Raw genomic sequence first — 23,320 nt, forward strand, 5'->3', positions numbered from 1 at the left:
TTGCATCTAAGCTATTGCCGTCTAGTCTTGGGTGCTCAGCTATAATAACTGGTTCCTAGGTCCAGACTGGAAAAAGCTATATATGTTGTCAAGCCGGATGCTGGATGGTTCCATCACATTTGTAAATGGTTTGTGGAGTGGAATATTTTATCTTGAAGGAAATCTGATAAAAGCACAATGAAATATTCTGTAAACTACACATATAAACTAATGGACAAGAGCATCTGTCTGGACATCAGAATATGGGACTAACCACGGACTAAAATCTCTACATGTCATACCATTTAGTTAATATGAAGGGTAAATCCATCCCTACTGCTCAATAGTTTATGAAGAACACCAAGATCTCATGTCCTAAGTGAATATTTATTATACAATGAAACGTTGTATGGTTGGTTTTTTACACCATTATATGTATTGTATCTGGCACTCATGCATTTTGCTTTGCCAAATTTATTAGTGATAGTATTTTCTCTTTTTTATACTCATGTAACCAGTGCAATCCTGTGCAATGCTTTGCATGTTCTTCATGCAGCAAGACAGAGAATCATGGAAAATTCAGTAAGCCAGATTGGTAACAGAATGCTTTTTATTGATCTGACTGCAGTCAATTAAAATCATAAATACTGCAATATGCACATATTCATATGGACCTTGCTTAGTGACTTTGTGTTGATAATTGGAACCATGAAGGGAAAAATGATTTGTCTATTTATTGTATACAGGCATTAGAAGCAAAAAGCAAGATATATTTTACAGTTCAGAATTCCAAGGTGATAAATAAACAAGACAAGCATATTGTAATACGGTATATGCAAATGGCCATATACATATATGTGTGTGTATCTTGTATCTCTGTATATGTAAAAATATATTGCCGAACCCTCTTTTTCCATTTTACTGAATAACAAATCCTACTCTACAGTATATTTTAGGGGAATGGAACTCAGCTGGCTGCTGATTGCACATTTCATTTTTCACATAGGTCCATACAAAATGAACCATGTTAAAAAAAAAAGCATTTTGCCAAAAGGCAAGTTACCAAGCTGAGATAAGGCGAAGGGTTTCTTAGATGAGACTAAGACCGGGGTTTTAGCAAAAGTTAATACAAATAAATGTAACCTAAATCCAGCACTGACCACCACTTATGAATCTGCACAGTATAATGGCGGTAGCATAGGCTGTAGAGCTGCTCTTCTTCATAGACTGGTCATCAGGTTAAAATAAAGAGAAAATTCAGATTAATATTTTAAAAGATGCAAAATGGAGCTAGAGAAAAGTTCATATTTTAGCATATTTCAGCAGGCAAGAGCTTGTGTCAGACAGGTTTTTGTTTGTCTCAACTGTTTTTTTTTAATTCCCATAAAAATCGATGGGAATGCAAAACCCATTTGAAGCCGGTCAAATGTAGGGCAAAGGAGGTCAATGCACCTGTCAATAAGCTCTAAATGATCTCAGAAGTATCTCAAACTCATGCTATTAACACAGGCCCTATCAGGATCCTATTGGATGTTCACTGTAATAGAAGAGCTACTATACTTACTGCTTCAGCCACTTGTTCCAGCACTGCAGCCTCAAATAGATTTCTCAGCATTCAACTCTTCAGGGAGTGTTAGATGTCTATGTCCTCTGCTGTATTCAATGGCTTCATCCTAAGATCCCTACATCACTCTTGTGTCCTGTAGCCATGTTGGGCATAAATGGTGGAACCACAATGAACAGCAAGGGATATGGTTATCCAACAACGGTGGACATTTTGATTGCTAAGAGTCTGATGGAGGCTGTGTAATGCAACTTTACTTTTAAACCCAACTCCAATTGGCTCTGGTTCTAGCTCTGGCTGCAATACTCACCTCCACTTCCTGCACTGTACTACACAGGCTCATCATTCTGTGATACAGTATTTTATGGGTTGAATGACTCCCAGCAACATTCATCCCACGTATGGTGAGCCCAGGGTGTCAAGGACCCTGGACACACAAGAGAATCCTGCAGAGAGTGGTGCCATGTCATTATATTCTTGCATCATTCAAGATCCGCCCACCATCAAAGTGAGAAGAAGACACATAATACCTATATGTAGCTGGGTCCAACAAATTTGGATAAAACGTGTGCGTATATATATATATATATATATATATATATATATATATATATATATACTGTGTGTATATATATATATATATATATATATATATATATATATGTATGTATGTATATATACTGTATGCTGTATTACCAAAAGTATTGGGATGCCCGCCTTTTCACACGCACATGAACTTTAATGGCATCCCAGTCTTAGTCCTTAGGGTTCAATATTGAGTTGGCCCACTCTTTGCAGCTATAGCAGCTTAAACTCTTCTGGGAAGGCTGTCCACAAGGTTTAGGAGTATGTCTATGGAAATATTTGACCATTATTCCATCAGCGCATTTGTGAGGTCAGGTGCTGATTTTGGAAAAGAAGACCTGACTCACAGTCTCAGCTCTAATTCATCCCAAAGGTGTTCAATCAGCTTGAGGTCAGGACTTTGTGCAGACCAGTCAAATTCCTCCACCCCAAACTCACTTATTCATGTCTTTATGGACTTTGCTTTGTGCATTGGTGTGCAATCATGATGGAACAGGAAGGGGCCATCCCAAAACTGTTCCCACAAAGATGGGAGCATGAAATTGTCCAAAATGTCTTGGTATGCTAACACCTTAAGAGTGCCCTTCTCTGGAACTAAGGGGCCAAGTCCAACCCCTGAAAAACAACCCCACATCATAATCCCCCCTCCAAAGTCCTGACTTCAAGCCGATAGAACACCTTTGGGATGAATTAGAGCGGAGACTGCGAGCCAGGCCTTCTCGTTCACATCAGTGCCTGACCTCACAAATGCGCTTCTGGAGGAATGGTCAAACATTCCCATAGACACACTCCTAAACCTTGTGGACAGCCTTCCCAGAAGAGTTGAAGCTGTTATAGCAGCAAAGGGTGGGCCAACTCAATATTGAACCCTACAGACTAAGACTGGGATGCCAGTGAAGTTCATATGTGTGTAAATGCAGGTGTCCCAATACTTTTGGTAATATAGTGTATATAGTTGAAATTGGACTTTAAAATATGCAGGACCAAGTTTAAGTGTCTTCAAATACAAATCTCTCTAATTGTTGTGTGTGAATATATATATATATATATATACAGTGCCATGCAAAAGTATTCACCCCCTTTAGCTTTTTACCCATTTTGTTATATTACAGCCTTTATAAAGTTCAATGTTTTTTTAATCTGAATTCTATGTGATGGGGCAGAACACAATAGTCTACGTTGGTGAAGTAAAATTAGAAAAATGTATACATAAAACTATTTTTAGAAATAAAAAACGGATAATTGTCATGTGCGTATGTATTCACCCCCTTTGTTATGAAACCCATAAAAACCTCTGGTGCAACCAATTACCTTCAGAAGTCACATAATTAGTGAAATGGTGTCCGTCTGTGTGCAATCTAAGTGTCACATGATCTGTCATTACATATACACACCCTTTTTAAAGGCCCCAGAGGCTGCAACACCTAAGCAAAAGGCACCACTAACCAAACACTGCCATGAAGACCAAGGAACTCTCCAAACAAGTAAGGGACACTGTTGTTGAGAAGTACAAGTCAGGGTTAGGTTATAAAAAAATATCCAAATCTTTGATGATCCCTAGGAGCACCGTCAAATCTATCATAACCAAATGGAAAGAACATGGCACAATAGCAAACCTGCCAAGAGATGGCTACACACCAAAACTTACAGACCGAGCAAGGAGGGCATTAATCAGAGAGGCAGCACAGAGACCTAAGGAAACCCTGGAGGAGCTGCAGAGCTCCACAGCAGAGACTGGAGGACAACAATAAGCCGTACGCTCCATAGAGTTGGGCTTTATGGCAGAGTGGCCAGAAGAAAGCCATTACTTCCAACAAAAAAAACGAAATAGGACGTTTTGAGTTTGCGAAAAGGCATGTGGGAGACTCCCAAAATGTACGGAGGAAGGTGCTCTGGTCTGATGAGACTAAAATTTAAGACTTAAAGATTGCTGTTCACAAGCACAAACCATCCAACTTGAAGGAGCTGAAGCAGTTTTGCAAGGACAACTGGGCAAAAATCCCAGTGGTAAGATGTGGTAAGCTCATAGAGACTTATCCAAAGCGACTTGGAGCTGTGATAGATACAAAAGGTGGCTCTACAACAAATTGACTTTAGGGGGGTGAATAGTTATGCACATTGACTTTTCCTGTTATTTTATCCTATTTGTTGTTTGCTTCACAATAAAAAATAAAAAAAACATCTTCAAAGTTGTGGGCATGTTCTGTAAATGAAATGATGCAAATCCTCAAACAATCCATGTTAATTCCAAGTTGTGAGGCAACATAACACGAAAAATGCCAAGGGGGGTGAATACTTTTGCAAGGCACTGTATATATGTTGTATATATTTTTTTTTTATTCGCACACAGAAAAATGACATCCTTGTATAACCGTGTCAACTCTACAAAACACAGAATTCAATAACTTCCCTCTGGAGATGATCCAATCAATGTTAGATGCAATCAACTTTAAAAAAAAACATACAGGATGTGTTGGGAGATTGGGCGCAGGTCAATGTATGGTCTTTAGAAATAAGTGTGAATAACGGAGTTAATCCCTGCTGTTAATAACATCTGTCTGCATTCATTCTTCAATATTTAATTTGTTCAGAAAAGTTGTGCCAGCAGCTTTTTCACGTTAAATAGGACCTGAACTGTGGAAGTTATGCCTAAAAAGGCAAGCAGGGAGCAAAGGACTAGTCACCAGTCTTTCTGCAGCTGATAGTTCCTTAATTATTGACCTACCATGAGGCTGGGTCCACATATGAGCTGCATGCAGCTCACAGCAGGGGTCTGGTGCATCCTGGTTCATTTTTTCAGGTCTGATTTCAGCCCGAATTTTGGGCTGAATTCGGACCTGAAACGAATCAAAAGACGCACCGTACCCGCTGCCGAAACATGTGAACCGGCTCCAAAGAGAGTCGGTCAGAATCTCCTGCTATTGCGAATTGGATGTGGAGAACTTGTTAGCTGTGTATATGGTGAAGAGGGATCTCTATTTGTCCTGGTGACTGTTCTCACCAAAAGTGAAATATAATCCAAAATTTTGAGTGGTCACCAGAACAGACCTAGAGCAGAAATCTTTTAACAGAAACCATAGTTTTGGTGACTACCAGGGATTTCCCTAACTTTAGAGGGGTTTTCTCTCCTGTTGCGGCTTTTAGGACAGGAAGTAAAAGGAAATCTCCCCAATGGAATACAGATGGCAGAAAAACAAACTACCCACCCTTATTACTAAGGGAGTTAACATTATTGGCAGCTTCAACAATTACCATATATACAGCATATTTATATATAATACAGGATCATTGACCTTACAGTAGTTTGGAAGAAATGAGAGGTTAACTTTAAGCTCTCTCACTGGTTTCTGGTTATGACCCTGGAACTATTCATCGATTGCTCCAATTTTTTTTAAACTAGTGTAGGGTGTGCAATGTCTCTGTTTATTCATTTGCTCATTTGCTGCACAGCTTTTTATAGGTATGTATTTATTTGCTGGTTATAGTTCTGTAAGGCTCTCTGATATTTTATCGGTATCGTCTATGGCTTCCTTGCTTGGTTTCCTGTCACTGTTCCTCACTGCGTTCTCCAGGGCTTTCTGTCTCCGGTAGAAATGTGAAAACTTGTTGAATATTATAGTTATCGGCAGTGCCACCACTAATATCCCACCCAGGATACATCCTGAAGCAGCTAATTTTCCAGCTACGGTGGCTGGGACAACATCACCATAGCCTACAGTTGTCATGCTCACAGTTCCCCACCACCAACAGGATGGGATAGTGTCAAACCCCGTGTCTTCATCTTTCTCTGCTGTGTACGCCATTCCAGAAAAGACACAGACTCCAACAGCTAAGTACAGTAGTAAGATGCCAACTTCTCTGTAGCTGTGCTGAAAAATAAGAGCAAAACACTATTAGGTTGCAAGATGTTAAGCCAGAGATTTGTCCAAATTTGAAACATAAGTTGTAAGTCTAGGTTCACACCTATGTGTTTTTTAGTGCGCTTTTCAGGCCCCTACAACCACCAGCCAAGGTTGTGGGGAAAAGGACCTTGTCCCCATCAACATGTTGAGAGCATGTGGCCTGGTATGGTTCAAGAGGGAGGGGACACTCACGTGTCCCACCCCCCCCCCCTTCCTGGCAACCTTCCTTGACCACCGTTATAAGGGGAAGGTCTCAGAACTCATCTCGTCCCCACAGAGAGTGCAGAAGATAAAATCTCATGAGGACATGATTTTATTGAATGTTTTTCCTGACTGCAGTAGGTTACAGTGTCATGGAAAACGTTGTTTTGAGTCTTCTGTTGGTCACGAGACAAGCGTGCTAAGTGAGGCATTTCTGAATTTTTTTTGCCCTTGCCGCCCAGGCCTGTCAGCTTCCACCTCTCATCAGCAGCAGCTGCATCACATGGTGGATGATTACCTCGTGGCCAAAACAGAGATGGAGAGCTTTCCAGCTGACGATCCACTGACTTACTGGGTCATGAGAATAGACCACGGGCCAGAATGTGCCCAGTATGCTATTGAGTTGTTAGGCTGCCCTGCATCCAGCATGCTTTCAGAACGGGCGTTCAATGCTGCAGGAGGTTTCGTTACTGATCATAGAACGCGTCTGTCCACAGACTCCGTGGACCGTTTGACTTTCATAAAAATGAATCAGTCCTGGATTACCAGCTATGAAGTCCCTGATGCTGATGCCACTGATTAAGTTTTTTGGGGATGTGGAATGTTTGCAGGACTTCGAGGCAGCCTAGCTTTGAGGGTGTTCAATCATTTCATCTGGAAGAATGTTTTTTTGGTATAGGTTTCATGTGCACAATTAACACCCAAAGACAAAAACATCCCAAAGGGATGGACCGAACATCCCCCATTTGGTTCGCACCAGAACATGCAAACAGGCAAACAATTTGTGCGAACACGCGAACACCATTAAAGTCTATGGGACACAAACATGAAAAATCAAAAGTGCTAATTTTAAAGGCTTATATGCATGGTATTGTCATAAAAAGTGTTGGGGACCTGGGTCCTGCCCCAGGGGACATGTATCAATGCAAAAAAAGTTTTAAAAATGTCAGTTTTTTTGGGAGCAGTGATTTTAATAATGCTTAAAGTGAAACAATAAAAGTGTAATATTCCTTTAAATTTTGTACCTGGGGGATGTCTATAGTATGCCTGTAAAGTGGTGCATGTTTCCCATGTTTAGAACAGTCTGACACCAAAATGACACGTAAACGGGTGACCCTTCAGGTCTGGTATGGATTTTGAGGGGGACCCCCACGCCATTTTTTTTTCCTTTTGGTGCGGGATTCCCCTTAATATCCATACCAGACCTGAAGGGCCTGGTATGGAATTTGGGGGGACCTCCACACATTTTTTTCAAAAATTTTGGTTCGGGGTTCCCTTGTGGGGAAATCGCATGCCTAATGAACTGTTATGTATATTGCCAGACCGACAATTCATTATAACCACGAGTAGTTTTAAATTACTTTTTTTCCTTTAGAAATGTAATTTGGGTACAGCGATTGGGCAGATGAGCAGGGGTGTACAGTGATGGAAGAGATGAGAAGTGGGTTCATCGGTGGGAAAGAAGTGCAGGGGTGTACAGTGATGGGGCAGATGAGCAGGGGGCTATAATGGTAGGATAGATGAGAGGGGGGGTCAGTGTTGGGCCAGATGTGAAAGGGGTTAGAATGGTGGGACAAATGAGTGGGAGGGTTCAGTGTTGGGGCCAATGAGAAGGTGGTTCATCAGTGAGGTAGAAGAGCATGAGGTTATGGCGGTAGAGCAGATGTGGAGGAAGGTACAGTGGTGGGGCAGATGAGAAAGAGGGTACATTAGTGGGGCAAATGAGCAGGGGGATTTACAGTATTGGGACAGAAGAGCAGGATGTACAGTGGTGGGGCAGACATGCAAGGTGGTACAGTGGTGGAGCAGATGTGCAGGGTGGTACAGTGATGGGGAAGGCATGTAGGGGGTACAGTGGTGGGACAGATGAGCAGGGGGGGACAGTGGTGAAATAGATTTGCAGGGGGTACAGTGATCGGAGTTGTGAAGGTGCAGGAATTGGGACTGATCTGAGCACTGGATTTGCAGGAATTGGGGCTGATCTCAGGACTGGTGGTGCAGGAATTGGGGATGATCTGAGCATTGGTGGTGCAGGAATTGGGGATGATCTCAGGACTGGAGGTGCAGGAATTGGAGCTGATCTGAGTATTGGCGATGCAGGAATTGAGGTGGATCTGATCAATGGAGGTGCAGGAATTAGGGCTAATCTGACCACTAGAGGTGCAGGAATTGGGGTTCATCTGAGCACTGGAGGTGCAGGAATTGGGGCTGATCTGAGCACTGGAAGTGCAGTAATTGGAGTGGATCTGAGCACTGGAGGTGCAGGAATAGGGGCAGATCTCAGCACTGTAGGTGCAGGAATTGGGGCAGATCTCAGCACTGGAGGTGAAGTTATTGGGGTGGATCTGAGCAGTGGAGGTGCAGTAATTGGGGCTGATCTCAGCACTGGAGGTGCAGTAATTGGGGCTAATCTGAGCACTGGAGGTGCATTCATTGGGGTGGATCTGAGCACTGGAGGTGCATTAATTGGGGTGGATCTGAGCACTGGAGGTGCAGGAATTGAGACTGATGTGAGCATTGGAGGTGCAGTATATCCAAACAAAATAACTCGCTGCTCCAAGTGAGACAGGAAGCCTAATGATATCACAGGTGCCCGCCTCCGCATACGATCAACACTGAAGAAATGGCTGCACTCCAAGATACATCAAAATTCTTGTTTAATAAAGAACATCCCAAGTGTTACAGACAGTACAAATGGTAAACATGTTCCACACAATAACAGGTGCGCTTATTCATTGGTAATGAATAAGCGCACCTGTTAGTGTGTGAAACGCGTTTACCATTTGTACTGTCTGTAACACTTGTGACCTTTCCTCATAACTAATATCCTCCAGACTCTTTATTAGCTTTATTGCCCTTCTTTGTACTCGCTCCACTTCCAGTACATCCTTCCTGAGGACTGGTGCCCAGAACTGGACAGCATACCCCAGATGCGGCCGGACCAGAGTCTTGTAGAGCGGGAGGATTATCGTTTTATCTCTGGAGTTGATCCCCTTTTTAATGCATGCCAATATTCAGTTTGCTTTGTTAGCAGCAGCTTGGCATTGCATGCCATTGCTGAGACTATCATCTACTAGCACCCCCAGGTCCCTTTCCATCCTAGATTCCCCCAGAGGTTCTCCCCCCAATGTATAGATTGCATTCATATTTTTTGCCACCCAAAAGCATTATTTTACAGATCTTTTTGAAAGGTTTCCACCTTGTTATTGCCCTGCTTAGCTTAGTATCGTCTGCAAATACAGAGATTAAACTGTTTATCCCATCCTCCAGGTCGTTTATGAACAAATTAAATAGGATTGATCCCAGCACAGAACCCTGAGGGACCCCACTACCCACCCCTGACCATTCTGAGTACTCCCCATTTATCACCACCCTCTGAACTCGCCCTCTTAGCTAGTTTTCAATCCATGTACTCACCCTATGGTCCATGCCAACGGACCTTATTTTGTACAGTAAATGTTTATGGGGAACTGTGTCAAATGCTTTTGCAAATCCAGATACACCACGTCTACGGGCCTTCCTTTATCTAGATGGCAACTCACCTCTTCATTGAAGGCAAATAGATTGGTTTGACAAGAATTCTTCATGAATCCATGCTGATTACTGCTAATAATACAGTTTTCATTACTGAAATCTTGTATAATAGTCCCTTATCATCCCCTCCAAGAGCTTGCATACTATTGATGTTAGGCTAACATTAGACCCTTTTTATATATTGGTGCTACATTGGCTTTTCTCCAATCCGCTGGTACCATTCCAGTTGGTAGACTGTGAGTAAAAATTAGGAACAATGGTCTGGCAATTACTTGACTGAGTTCCCTAACTACCCTCGGGTGCAAGCCATCTGGTCCCGGTGATTTATTAATGTTAAGTTTCCCAAGTCTAATTCTAATTCTGTCCTCTGTTAACCATGGAGGTGCTTCCTGTGATGTGTCATGAAGATAAAACCTGCAGTTTTGGTTACTGAAGCCCCCCGATTACCTTGTGAAGACTGAGGAGAAGAATAAATTCAATACCTTCGCCATCTCCCCATCCTTTGTAACCAGATGACCTTCCTCATTCTTTATTGGGCCAATATGATCTGTCCTCCCTTTTTTACTGTTTACATACTTAAAGAATTTCTTGGTATTTTTTTTTTCTCTCCTCCATGTGTCTTTCATGTTTTATCTTAGCCGCCCTAATTGCACCCTTACATTTCTTGTTGCATTCTTTAAAAGTCTGAATGCTGATTATGATCCCTCGACCTTGTATTTTTTGAAGGCCTTCTCCTTTGCTTTGTGTTCTAGTGGTTTCAAGTCAAACTGTGGGCAGACACAAATTAATGCAGCTCTAAAAGGTGTTTTCTTTTTTAAATACAGGCAGTGTCATTACCTGAATTTGGCTTCATATAAGACTCTGATAGTCCCTGTACAGCAGAGCTAAGACTGGAGAAGGAAGAAGCAGAACAATGAGCTATTCAAATGTGCTATGATGCAAAGGGAATGCTGATAGGAGGAGAGGGCAGAGGGATAAAGATACAAGTCATGCTGTCTGCTGCTTCTCTTTTCACTGTCCAATCACAGGATGGGCAGGAGACCTGTATGAGTAACTTAACTCTTGCAGCAGAGAAAAATAAGTTCTCCATCCCTGCCAGACATAGTGTGTGGCAGAGCTGTGTAAATCTGAGAACTGGATTGACCTAAATACAATACCTTGGGCAGGTAAAACAACTTCTTTATAAGCATGTCATCGGTGCATTTAGCGGTTTGTCTGGAGCTCACTTTTAATTACTAAAGTTATTCTGGGTAACCTATTGCGGAATGCATTAGGTGAAACACCGGGTTGTTTTAGTGGTACTAAAATATCCTTTGCCTTTTACTTCAGAGGGAATGTTTCCAACAAGATAATCACACTCTTCTCAAAGTAAGTAGTGGCTAGGGTGAAAGCACCATAAAAGCTTTGCTTATCTTTATTTTATAAGCTTAATTCAGAGCTGAATTGTTTAGTGTGCATCTCTAATAAGTAGTGGTTCCCTGCTCACATTTAAAGTGGAAGTGTCATCAAGCCACTTCATAGATATTGAAATTCCTCCTGGGCAGTGAACACCCATGCAGAAAACAATAAAAACAACAACAGTGGGAACCACTCCAGTTAAAGCAATTATCCATTTAATTGGGAGATGAACTCATGGCCATCTACACCCACTTTATTATGTACACCTTACTAGTACCGGGTTGGACCCCCTTTTGCCTTCAGAACCGTCTTAATTTTTCTTGAGATAGATTCTTCCTGAGATGGTGCAAATCTCCAGTTCCACCACATCCCGAAGGTTCTCTATTGGAATGAGATCTGGTGACTGTGGAGGCCATTGGAGTACAGTGACCTCATTGTCCAGTGGTGAGATGATTTGATCTTTGTGACATGGTGCATTATCCTGCTGGAAGGAGCCATCAGAAGATGGGTACACTGTAGTCATAAAGGGATGGACATGGTCAGCAACAATACTTTGGTAGGCCGTGGTGTTTAAAAGATTCTCAGTTGGTACTAAGGGGCCCAAAGTGTGCCAAAGGAAATATCCCCCACACCATTACACCACCACCAGCATGAACCATTGATACAAGGCAGGATGGATCCATGCTTTCATGTTGTTTATGCCAAATTCTGACCCTACAATCTGAATGTCGCACCTGAAATCGAGACTCATCAGACCAGGGAAATTTTTTTCCAATCTTCTATTGTCAAATATGCACCCTCAGTTTCCTATTCCTAGCTGACAGGAGTGGCACCTGATGTGGTCATCTACTGTTGTAGCCCATTTTCTTCAAGGTGTGTTGGGCATTCAGTTGGGTATTCTGCATACCTTGGCTGTAATGAGTGCTTATTTAAGTCACTGTTGCCTTTCTATCCTCTTGAACCAGTCTAATCATTCTCCTCTGACATTAACAAGGCATTTTCCTCCACACAACTGCCGCTCATTGAATATTTTCAGTTTTTTGGACCATTCTCTGTAAAACCTAGGGATGGTCGATGCGTGAAAATCCCAATAAATCAGCAGTTTTTGACGGGAACTCTTAAGGCATCAGCATACCAAGATATTTTGCACCATTTCATGCTCCTAAATGTGTGGGAACAGTTTGGGGATGACCCCTTCCTGGTGCAAAGTCCATAAAAAAATGCATGAGCGAATTTGGGGTGGAGGAACTTGCACAGAGCCCTGACCTCAACCTGACAGAACACCTTTGAGATGAATTGGAGTGGAGACTGCGAGCCTGGCCTTCTTGTCCAACATCAGTGCCTGACCTCAAAAATGCACTTCTGGAAGAATGGTCAAACATTCCCATAGACACACTCCTAAACCCTGTGGACAGCCTTCTCAGATGAGTTGAAGCTGTTATAGTTGCAAAGGGTGGGCATTGGCATTGGAAAACATGTCCAAAGTTGCATAACAAGTCGCACAAGTGTGAATGGAGAATATACCGTATTTGCCGGCATATAAGACGACCCCCTAACTGTGCAGGTTTTTAAAATGTTTTGCCCGTACTCACCGTTTAAGACGACCCCCCATTCCGAGGCTTCCGACGCTTCATATCCCCCTTCTTCGTTCTTGCTGGAGCCATTTCCTTCTTCCTTCTTGCTGGTGCTGGAGCCAATCACGGAGAGCAATGTATTCTATTAATGAATACAAAGCCTGCTGGGATTGGCGGAGGCTGTTACATCATCAGCCCGCGCCTCACTCTCAAAGCCAATCGGAGCAGGCTACTGTGTGTAGCCTGCTCGGATTGGCAGAGATTGCTACTCCAATCCGAGCAGGCTCTGTATTCATTTGAATACATCGCTCACTGGGATTGGTTCAGTGGTATATACTGTATGTAGCCGAAGCTACATACAGTATTACCGGACATCCAGAAGGCATCCCAGCAGCTGACCCGGCGTATAAGACGACCCCTCCTTTTTGCTCAGTTTTTTTAAGTGTAAAAGGTCGTCTTATACGCCGGAAAATACGGTAACAACTTTTGGTGAATGTGTTCAACTTTTCTCATGCATCCCCAGGACCTTTATCATCTAGGCATGCCATATATCTTAGTGGGGATAAATAACTTCATAGATTTCCCCTTTTTCTATACTGAGACAGTTTTGCAGTATTTTGAGCTTCTAAAATACGAAAATTGGTCTCACTAACCATGGGGAAATAAATATAAGCCTCTGTCATGCATCTCGGGACCTGCAGCATCAGGGGATTCCATATCCCATAAAAAGGATGCCACCTTTCATGCCTTTTTCCATCCCCACAGCCTGGTACATTTCTGCATTACCTCTAATTTCACTAACTTTAATGGAATGTGAAGAACCCTAGGAACATACTATATCCATAGTTTTTACTTAACCTCTACATTTCTAAACTAGCTCCATTACCTTCAACCATTTCAGACAAACAAGGACAACTGTTCTCTTGTACCTCATGGATCTGTATCATCTGTGGATACCATATATCATAGAGAGCACTGACCACCTTAAACACACTTTAAAGATCCTGAGGCCGCATGGAAAATGGTGTTATGGTCAGATGAGACTAAAATTTAATTATCTGGCCTCACCACCAAACAATATGTCTGGTGCAAATCCAATACAGCTCACCATCCAAATAACACCATTCCTACACTAAAGCAAGGAGGTGGTAATATTCTGGTATGGGGTGTTTCTCTGCAGCAGGGACTGGAGCACTTGTCAGGATAGAAGAAAAATGGATGGGGCAAAATACTCTCAAATTCTTGAGGGAAATCTGCTGCCCTCTGCCAGAAAGTTGTCAATGGGAAGAAGGTTTACCTTCCAACATGACAATGACCCAAAGCACACAGCAAACATGACCACACAGAGGTCGAAGGAGAAAAAGTTGGATTTCCCTGCATGGCTTAGTCAGAGCCCAGACTTAAACCCTATTAAAAATATGTGGAATGACTTGAAGGCTGCAGTCCACAAAGGGTCACCATCAAATTTAACTGAACTTGAGCAGTTCTGCAAAGAAGAGTGGGCAAATATTGCAAAGTCTAGATATGCAAGGTTAGTAGAGACAAATCCCGACAGGCTAAAGGCTTTAATTAAAGCAAAAGGTGGTTCAACAAAATCCTGACATAAGAGGGTGATCCTTTTTCCAACTCAGTGATTCTGTTTTTTGACATGTTGGTGTTATATCTTTCACTTGGCAGTTATAAGTTTCACTAGTAAATACAGCTGTATAAAACAAAAACTGTGTCTGTGTTCATTTCAGGCTGCAAAGCATCAAAATGTGATTATTTTAAGGGGGGTGGGGTGATTTTTTTTCTATACCCACTGTATAATCTTATCAGGGAACCTGTATATAACCAACCTTATACACCCCAGACCTGTGTTATCAGGGATGCTATATAACACTGGGCCTGCAATTAACTGACAAAACTCTCAAATTTACTAATGGTAAAATGACCCTAAACATCTCAAACCACAAAGAATAATGGTCATCTTATATGATATATGGCACCTGTGTGGGATTTGTAGGCATGGCCTGGTATTCTTCACAGTACATTACATTGTTCTTTGTCCTAGGCCTGTGGGCAATTACATTGTATTTCACTAAAAAAGCTGAAGGCACTAAGACCCCTTTCACACCAGACCCCTTTCACACCACACCACCCATAGCGGCGTTTTACCGTCGGATTTGCGGCACATTTCAGCCGCTAGTGGGGCGCTTTTACCCCTCGCTAGCGCCCAAGAAAGGGTTAAAACCCCCGGAAATACGCCGCAATAGCAGCGTTTTGCCGGTGGTATTACAGCACTGCCCCATTGATTTCAATGGGGAGCAGCGGTGGAGGATCGGTAAACACACTGCTCCTTCACCGCTCCAAAGAAGCTGCTGGCAGGACTTTTCCTGACGTCCTGCCAGCGTACCGCTGCAGTGTGAAAGCCCTAGGGTACTCAGGTACTCAGATGAACTGTGACAGGTACTCGGGTACTCAGATGAACTGTGACAGGTATTCAGGTACTCAGATGAACTGCGACGGGTACTCAGATGAACTGTGACAGGTACTCGTGTACTCTGATGGGCTGTGACAGATACTCGGGTACTCTGATGGGCTGTGACAGGTACTCGGGTACTCAGATGGACTGTGACAGGTACTCGGGTACTCAGATGAACTGTGACAGGTATTCAGGTACTCAGATGAACTGCGACGGGTACTCAGATGAACTGTGACAGGTACTCGTGTACTCTGATGGGCTGTGACAGATACTCGGGTACTCTGATGGGCTGTGACAGGTACTCGGGTACTCAGATGGACTGTGACAGGTACTCGGGTACTCAGATGAACTGTGACAGGTATTCAGGTACTCAGATGAACTGCGACGGGTACTCAGATGAACTGTGACAGGTACTCGTGTACTCTGATGGGCTGTGACAGATACTCGGGTACTCTGATGGGCTGTGACAGGTACTCGGGTACTCGGATGGGCTGTGACAGGTACTCGGGTAGTTTGATGGGCTGTGACAGGTACTCGGGTACTCTGATGGGCTGTGACAGATACTCGGGTACTCTGATGGGCTGTGACAGGTACTCTGGTACTTTGATGGGCTGTGACAGGTACTCGGGTACTCTGATGGGCTGTGACAGGTACTCGGGTACTCTGATGGGCTGTGACAGGTAATTGGGTGCTCGGATGGGCTGTGACAGGTACTCGGGTACTCTGATGGGCTGTGACAGGTACTCGGGTACGCTGATGGGCTGTGACAGGTACTCGGGTACTCTGATGGACTGTGACAGGTACTCGGGTACTTTGATGGGCTGTGACAGGTACTCGGGTACTCTGATGGGCTGTGACAGGTACTCGGGTACTCTGATGGACTGTGACAGGTACTTGTGTACTCTGATGGGCTGTGACAGATACTCGGGTACTCGGATACTCTGATGGACTGTGACAGGTACTCGTGTACTCTGATGGGCTGTGACAGATACTCGGGTACTCTGATGGGCTTCGACAGGTACTCGGGTACTCTGATGGGCTGTGACTGGTACTCGGGTACTTTGATGGGCTGTAACAGGTACTCGGGTACTTTGATGGGCTGTGACAGGTACTCGGGTACTCTGATGGGCTGTGACAGGTACTCGGGTACTCTGATGGGCTGTGACAGGTACTCGGATACTCTGATGGACTGTGACAGGTACTCGTGTACTCTGATGGGCTGTGACAGATACTCGGTACTCGGATACTCTGATGGACTGTGACAGGTACTCGTGTACTCTGATGGGCTGTGACAGATACTCGGGTACTCTGATGGGCTTCGACAGGTACTCGGGTACTCTGATGGGCTGTGACTGGTACTCGGGTACTTTGATGGGCTGTAACAGGTACTCGGGTACTTTGATGGGCTGTGACAGGTACTCGGGTATTCTGATGGACTGTGACAGGTACTCGGGTACTCTGATGGGCTGTGACAGGTACTCGGGTACTTTTATGGGCTATGACAGGTACTCGGGTACTCTAATGGGCTGTGACTGGTACTCTGGTACTTTGATGGACTGTAACAGGTACTGGGGTACTTTGATGGGCGGTGACAGGTACTCGGGTATTCTGATGGACTGTGACAGGTACTCGGGTACTCTGATGGGCTGTGACAGGTACTCGGGTACTCTGATGGGCTGTGACAGGTACTCGGGTACTTTGATGGGCTGTGACAGGTACTCAGGTACTCGGATGAACTGTGACAGGTACTCGGGTACTCTGATGGGCTGTGACAGGTACTCTGATGGACTGTGAGTGACAGGTACTATGATGGGTGATATGACGCCCTCCTGCCACAAGAGCTGCGCCGTCTACCTGTCATTTGACGGCCGGCGGTCGGCAAGTAGTTAAGCAGGGCTTTTTCTTAAGGCTAAAAAGAGGGGAGGTAGGGTAACAAGAAAACTAGTTATTTACCCTGAACAGGAAAATGACAGTTTGCTTTAGGACCAGTTCACACCACATACAGTCCAGTGTTGTTTTTTTCTGCATCAAAAACGCATGAAAAGTAGATTATATGGTTTTCAATAGCATAGTTCACAACAGTGCTTGCAGTTCCAGTGCGTTCCAGTTCCAGAAAAAAAGTAGAACATGCTGCATTTTTCCTGCACTGAACTGTACTGTAACGCTGTACAATGCATCAAAAATGCACTGGAATGCACCTAAACACACCAAAAACACACTGAAACACACATGTCCTTATTTAAGGTTAAGAAAAAAGAGGGTGGGGAAGCACTGGACTGCATCAAAAACGCACTGAAACGCATTACAAACATGCATTCAGAAAAGCATCTGGAATGCATCCAGACTGTGTTTCTATGGTGTGAACTGGCCCTTAATGTGCAGCCTGACTTTGTATAAGCAATTGTGAGTAATTGTGAGAATTAGGGAAAGTGGACAACTCTATTTTGACATATGGGTTTAGCACATTATGGAAATCACATATTAAATTACAGTTCATAGGTAACCCTTGAAATTATTTTCAGGTCTTGGAGAATACTTGCTAAACCCAATTTATTGGCTGTCAGTGTAAAAAAAAAAGCCCCTGATATTAACGGATACTGGAAAAAATGCCCCCTTTAAGAAAACCAAACAGATCATCTGGGTTCATTCAGCTGGCTCTGCCAAGTGACATTGACCCCAAAACTATGCAGACACCATCAAATGGGAGGTCAATCAGCAACAGCTCAAGGAACCCCTAGCAACCTTTGGAGGAACCCTGCTTGAGAATGGCTGGTCTAAGCTAATCAAGACACCATAATTCACTTCAAGGAACTGTGGTGAACTATTCAGATAGGTCACATATCATAGCAATACCCTTTGATACTCACAAACTCCAAGATATCTTCACTAACCTAAGTGCCTTCAGCTTTTTTAGTGAAATTTAATGTAATTGCCCACAGGCCTAGGACAAAGAACAATGTAATGTATTGTGAAGAATTCCAGGCCATGCTTACATTGATGGCCCAATACACCAAATATGCCATGGGTTATTGTACAGAGGGGGAAGTTGTCACATTTGGGAAATACAGAGAAATGGAAATCTTGTGCGAATGTTTAGGAAATCTGGGAAAACCTAATTTTTTGCTTAACCACTTTCAGACCGGACCATTTTGCTGGTCAATGACCACAGGTCTTTTTACAATTTGGCACTGCGCTGCTTTAACTGGTAATTGCGCGGTCATGCAATGTTGTACCCAAACAAAATTTGCGTCCTTTTTTTCCCACAAATAGAGCTTTCTTTTAAAGGTATTTGACTGACTCTGCGATTTTTATTTTTTGCGATATAAACGTAAAAAGACCGCAAATTTTGAAAAAAAATGATATTTTCTACTTTTTGTTATTAGAAAAATCCAATAAACTCAATTTTAGTCATACATTTAGGCCAAAATGTATTCAGCCACATGTCTTTGGTAAAAAAAAAGTCAATAACTGTATATTTATTGGTTTGCGCAAAAGTTGTCACATCTACAAACTAAGGTACGTTTTCTGGAATTTACGCAGCTTTTAGTTTATGACTGCCTATCTCATTTCTTGAGGTGCTAAAATGGCAGGGCAGTACAAAACCCCCCCAAATGACCCCATTTTGGAAAGTAGACCCCCTAAGGAAATTGATAAGAGGCATGTTGAGCCCATTGAATATTTTATTTTTTTGCCTCAAGCGATTGAATAATGACAAAAAAAAATTTTTTTATTTTTTTTTACACAAAGTTGTCACTAAATGATATATTGCTCAAACATGTTATGGGCATATGTGAAATGACACCCCAAAATAAATTCTGCTGCTTCTCCTGAGTACGGGGATACCACATATGTGGGATTTTTTGTGAGCCTAGCCGCGTACGGGGCCCCGAAAACCAAGCACCGCCTTCAGGCTTTCTAAGGGTGTAAATTTTTGATTTCACTCCTCACTACCTATTACAGTTTTGAAGGCCATAAAATGCCAAGATGGCACAAAACCCCCACAAATGACCCCATTTTAGAAAGTAGACACCCCAAGCTATTTGCTGAGAGGCATGTTGAGTCCATGGAATATTTTATATTTTGCCACAAGTTGCGGGAAAATTACAAACTTTTTTTTTTTTTTCACAAAGTTGTCACTAAATGATATATTGCTCACGCATGCCATGGGCATATGTGAAGTGACACCCCAAAATAAATTCTGCTGCTTCTCCTGAGTACGGGGATACCACATATGTGGGACTTTTTGGGAGCCTAGCCGCGTACGGGGCCCCAAAAACCAAGCACCGCCTTCAGGCTTTCTAAGGGCGTTACAGTTTTGAAGGCCATAAAATGCCATAAAATGCCAAGATGGCACAAACCCCCCCCAAATGACCCCATTTTGGAAAGTAGTAAATTTAGGGGTACACTAGTGAGACTAGGTAATAAATGGCGGGTGCCCTGAAACTATAAAGAAATAACTAACCAACCAGCGTCACCTGTAACAGTTATATGGTGATCACTGGTGAAAGGGTTAACTAGGGGGCAATCAGGGGGCTTTATGCGGTAGTATATGGGGGTCCCTGGCGCTATAAAAAGCTGCGGCGAACCTAAATACCTACCTGCCTAACTAGCGTCACCTGTGACACTAATACAGCGATCAGAAAAACGATCGCTTATTAGGCTGGGTTCACACTGGAGCGATGCGGGAACGCCACGAATCCGCATCGCATGCCTCCCGGCGGAAGTTCACACTGCCCTATGCGAACTGCTGGGAGTGTCAGTGAAATGTTACTGACACCCCCAGATCAGTTCGCATATCGCAGTGCGATCTGCAAACTCGGATCGCATGGTGTGAACACCCATGCGATCCGATTCTACTGCGGACCAAAAAAAGGGTCCCGTGCGAGTTTGCGGCGGGTGCGACGCAAATTCAGCCATACTATCTGTATGGCTGAACTCGAATCGCGCAGAGATCGGATGTGATTTGCACTGCAGTGCGGTGCGAATCACATCCGTTCTCATAAACCGCTGCAATGTGAACCCAGCCTTAGTGACACTGGCGACGGGGGGTGATCACGGGGTTAAACCTTTATTGGGGGGGTTAGGGGGGTACCTTAGAACTAAAGGGGGCTAACCCTAACTCCCCTAACAGTTATTACAGTCACAAATGACACCAATGCAAAAAAAAAAAAAAAAATGCAATTGGTGTCACTGTGACTGGGGGGGCAGGGGTAATTGGGGGGGTGATCAGGGGGTGAAGGGGGGGTGTGAGTGTGCCTGGCATGTTCTACCGTGTAGTGTCGTGTTGGTGCAACTCACCGATCCTCTCTCCTCGGTGCCGGAACGAAAAATACCGACACGGAGGAGAGATTACATCACTTCCTCTGCCTGTGTTTACATTACATTACAGGAGAGGAAGTGATGGCACGGAGCATTTCCATTCGTCGGGAGCGATCGCGAGGGGGTGGCCATGAATGAATGGCCCCCTCATCCCGGATCGCTCCCGAACGAATACCGACCGCCGCAGGCACCGGGGGGGGGGCGATCGGGCCCCCCACCCGCGGGAAGGCAGGGACGTATATATATACGCCCATATGCCTGCCCGTGCCATTCTGTCGACGTATATCGTCGTGCGGCGGTCGGCAAGTGGTTAATAGGCATCTATTTTTCCATTGTAAGGCCGCGTACACACGACCAGACTTTTTCGACGGACTTTCAAATGAACAGACTTGGCCACACACGATCACTCCAAAAGTCAGACGGATTCTAACGTGATGACGTGGAATAAGGAAGTTCATAGCCAGTAGCCAATAGCTGCCCTAGCGTCGGTTTTAGTCCGTCTGACCAGCACACAAACGACTGGATTTTTCGACCGGACTCGAGTCCGTCGGAAATATTTGAAGCAAGTTTTATTTCTAGGTCTGCCAGACTTTTGGGAAGAAAAAGTCCACTGGAACCCACACACAATCGAATTGTCCTTCAGATTCAGTCCGTCGGACCAAGTCCATTGAAAAGTCCAGTTGTGTGTATGCGGCATAATAGTATGTATGAGTGTATTCGGCTTTTTGGACAAGCTCCACATCGTTGTGTTGCAATAACGTGTGTTAAATTCCCTATGATACTCAATGGAACACCAACACACATACACAGTAGACCTAGTTCCGCTATAGAGCACCACAATGACACAGCTATTTTTACATAGTTCCATTGGTCCAGCCTTAACTAATGTAAGTATGTGTGTTATACCTGTGGGATCCCAGTGGAAGCTGGAAATCACTGTAGTAAGCACCGCTAATATCTCCACTAGATTCCAGATCCAATACTGAACAGCTGTCCTGCTGCTTACTGAACACAGGAGGTGGCTTGCTCAGCCCAGGCGACATTCAAAGAACACTTTGCATTTTCTCAATGAATGTAAAGCATTCTCTGATTGGACGAAGTGGAGAGCCTGGGTGGTGGCACCACGATCTCCACCTTGTCCAGTAAATGAACGTATTGCATTCATTGAGAAAATGCAAAGTGTTCTCTGAATGGCGTTTGTGACTCAGAAACTAGGTCCAGCAGTGGTGCCTGCTACAGCGTTTTCCAGCTTCCAGGTATGACACATACATATTTACATTCTTTGTGCTTTCTTTTTTTAATCATTTTAATTTTCTTTTTTCTTTACTTCATTACTATCACAAGTGGGCTGACAAGCCACCTATGTGATTGTATTGAGAGGCAGTGGCAGATTATCATTGCTTTTCTATTAGACTCCTAGCCCCATTGGACGTTACTTCCCTGGACGAACCTTACTTAACCGAAAAGCAAAAACTTAATTTACGGTATTGTAGCTTACCAATCCTAAAAATGTGGTGGCTGTATTTGTTTTATTTGTTAGGCCTTTTTTTATTTATGCTCACCCATTGATTCAGCCAGTTAAGCTGGGTTCACATATATGCGGCAGCGGGTTCAGTGCGGCAGTCCAGTGTGGTTCTGTTCACTGGTTCAAGTCCAATTCAAGTGCAAATTTTTAACTGAAATAATACCTAAACCAGACCCATAAATGCACAGGAACCTTTTTAGAACCGCACCGCGGCCACCTCGCCCATCTGTGAACTGGCTCCATCAAAACCGACAGTACATGAATGGCAACCAAAAGTATAGTACTTCAAAGATTTGTTTGCTTTTAACATTTAATTTTGTATTGAACGGACTTTCCCACACAAATACAAATAGTTACATAGTTGGTAAGGTTGAATGAAGACAATAGTCCATCCAGTACAACCTGTGTAGGTGTACATGTGTCGGTCTCTATAATGATTTCCCATATCCCTGTATGTTGTGCTCTCTAAGATGCACATCCAATGAAATACTTACCTTAGACCGAAGCTCCCACAGGGCTGCTCGGTCACCACTGAGTGAGCTGACATGTTCCCTTGGTGTTTCTTCCATGTTCGTGGCTCCAGTGCTATGAGTGGCCAGAGTCGCAATGACGTCAATGTCTCCTAAACCTGTACTGTTTAGGAGGTATTCACTTTGCATGCAGCCGATGACGTCAGCGCACATGCGCGGGAGCCCTCCGTTTCAGCAAGTTCCAGAACAATACGCCAGACCTTCGCGGGACCTTCACTGCATGTTAAGCATAGTTTCTCCAGGCATTCCCCGTAATTGAGGTCCTCCAGTCTCCTTATTCGTTTTGTTAAGTGGACTATCTCCAGTTCCAGCACATCCTTCCTGAGGACTGATGACCAGAAATGGACAAAATACTCCAGACATGGCCTAACCAGAGTTTTATAAAGTGGTAGGATTATAGTTTTATCTCTGGCGTATTTCCCCTTTTTTTAAGCATTCTAATATTCTGCCGGCTTTTTTAGCTGCAGCTTGACATTGCATGCTATTGCTCAATCTTTCATCTACTAGGACCCCCAGATCTTTCTCCTTCCTTGATACCCCCAGAGGTTCTCCCCCTAGTGAGTAGGTTTATGTGTTTTGCCCCCAAGTGCATTACTTTACATTTCTCCACATTAAACCCCATTTTCCATATATTTTCCCACTCCATTATTTTGTTCAGGTCTTTCTGTAAAATTTCTATATCCCTATTGCCCTGCATAATTTTGTGTCATCTGCAAAAACTGAGATTGAACTATTTATTATTTTA

At 43.6% G+C, this 23,320-nt stretch overlaps 1 protein-coding gene across 1 annotated transcript in view; it reads right to left on the minus strand.

The window, feature by feature from the left end:
• Nucleotides 1–2,451: 2,451 nt before the first annotated feature.
• The window catches only part of LOC143935722 (delayed-rectifier potassium channel regulatory subunit KCNS1-like), a 43,375-nt gene continuing 22,506 nt past the window's right edge, over nt 2,452–23,320 (minus strand). The window contains exon 3 of the mRNA XM_077459803.1: nt 2,452–5,997. Within this exon, the coding sequence (XP_077315929.1) occupies nt 5,608–5,997 (390 nt within the window). The 3' untranslated portion in view covers nt 2,452–5,607. The remainder of the gene's footprint in view (nt 5,998–23,320) is intronic.

The sequence above is a fragment of the Lithobates pipiens genome, unplaced genomic scaffold (genome assembly GCF_037356315.1).
Source record: "Lithobates pipiens isolate NorthernLeopardFrog02 unplaced genomic scaffold, aLitPip1_a1.2 Scaffold_28, whole genome shotgun sequence".
NCBI classification, from domain to species: Eukaryota; Metazoa; Chordata; class Amphibia; order Anura; family Ranidae; genus Lithobates; species Lithobates pipiens.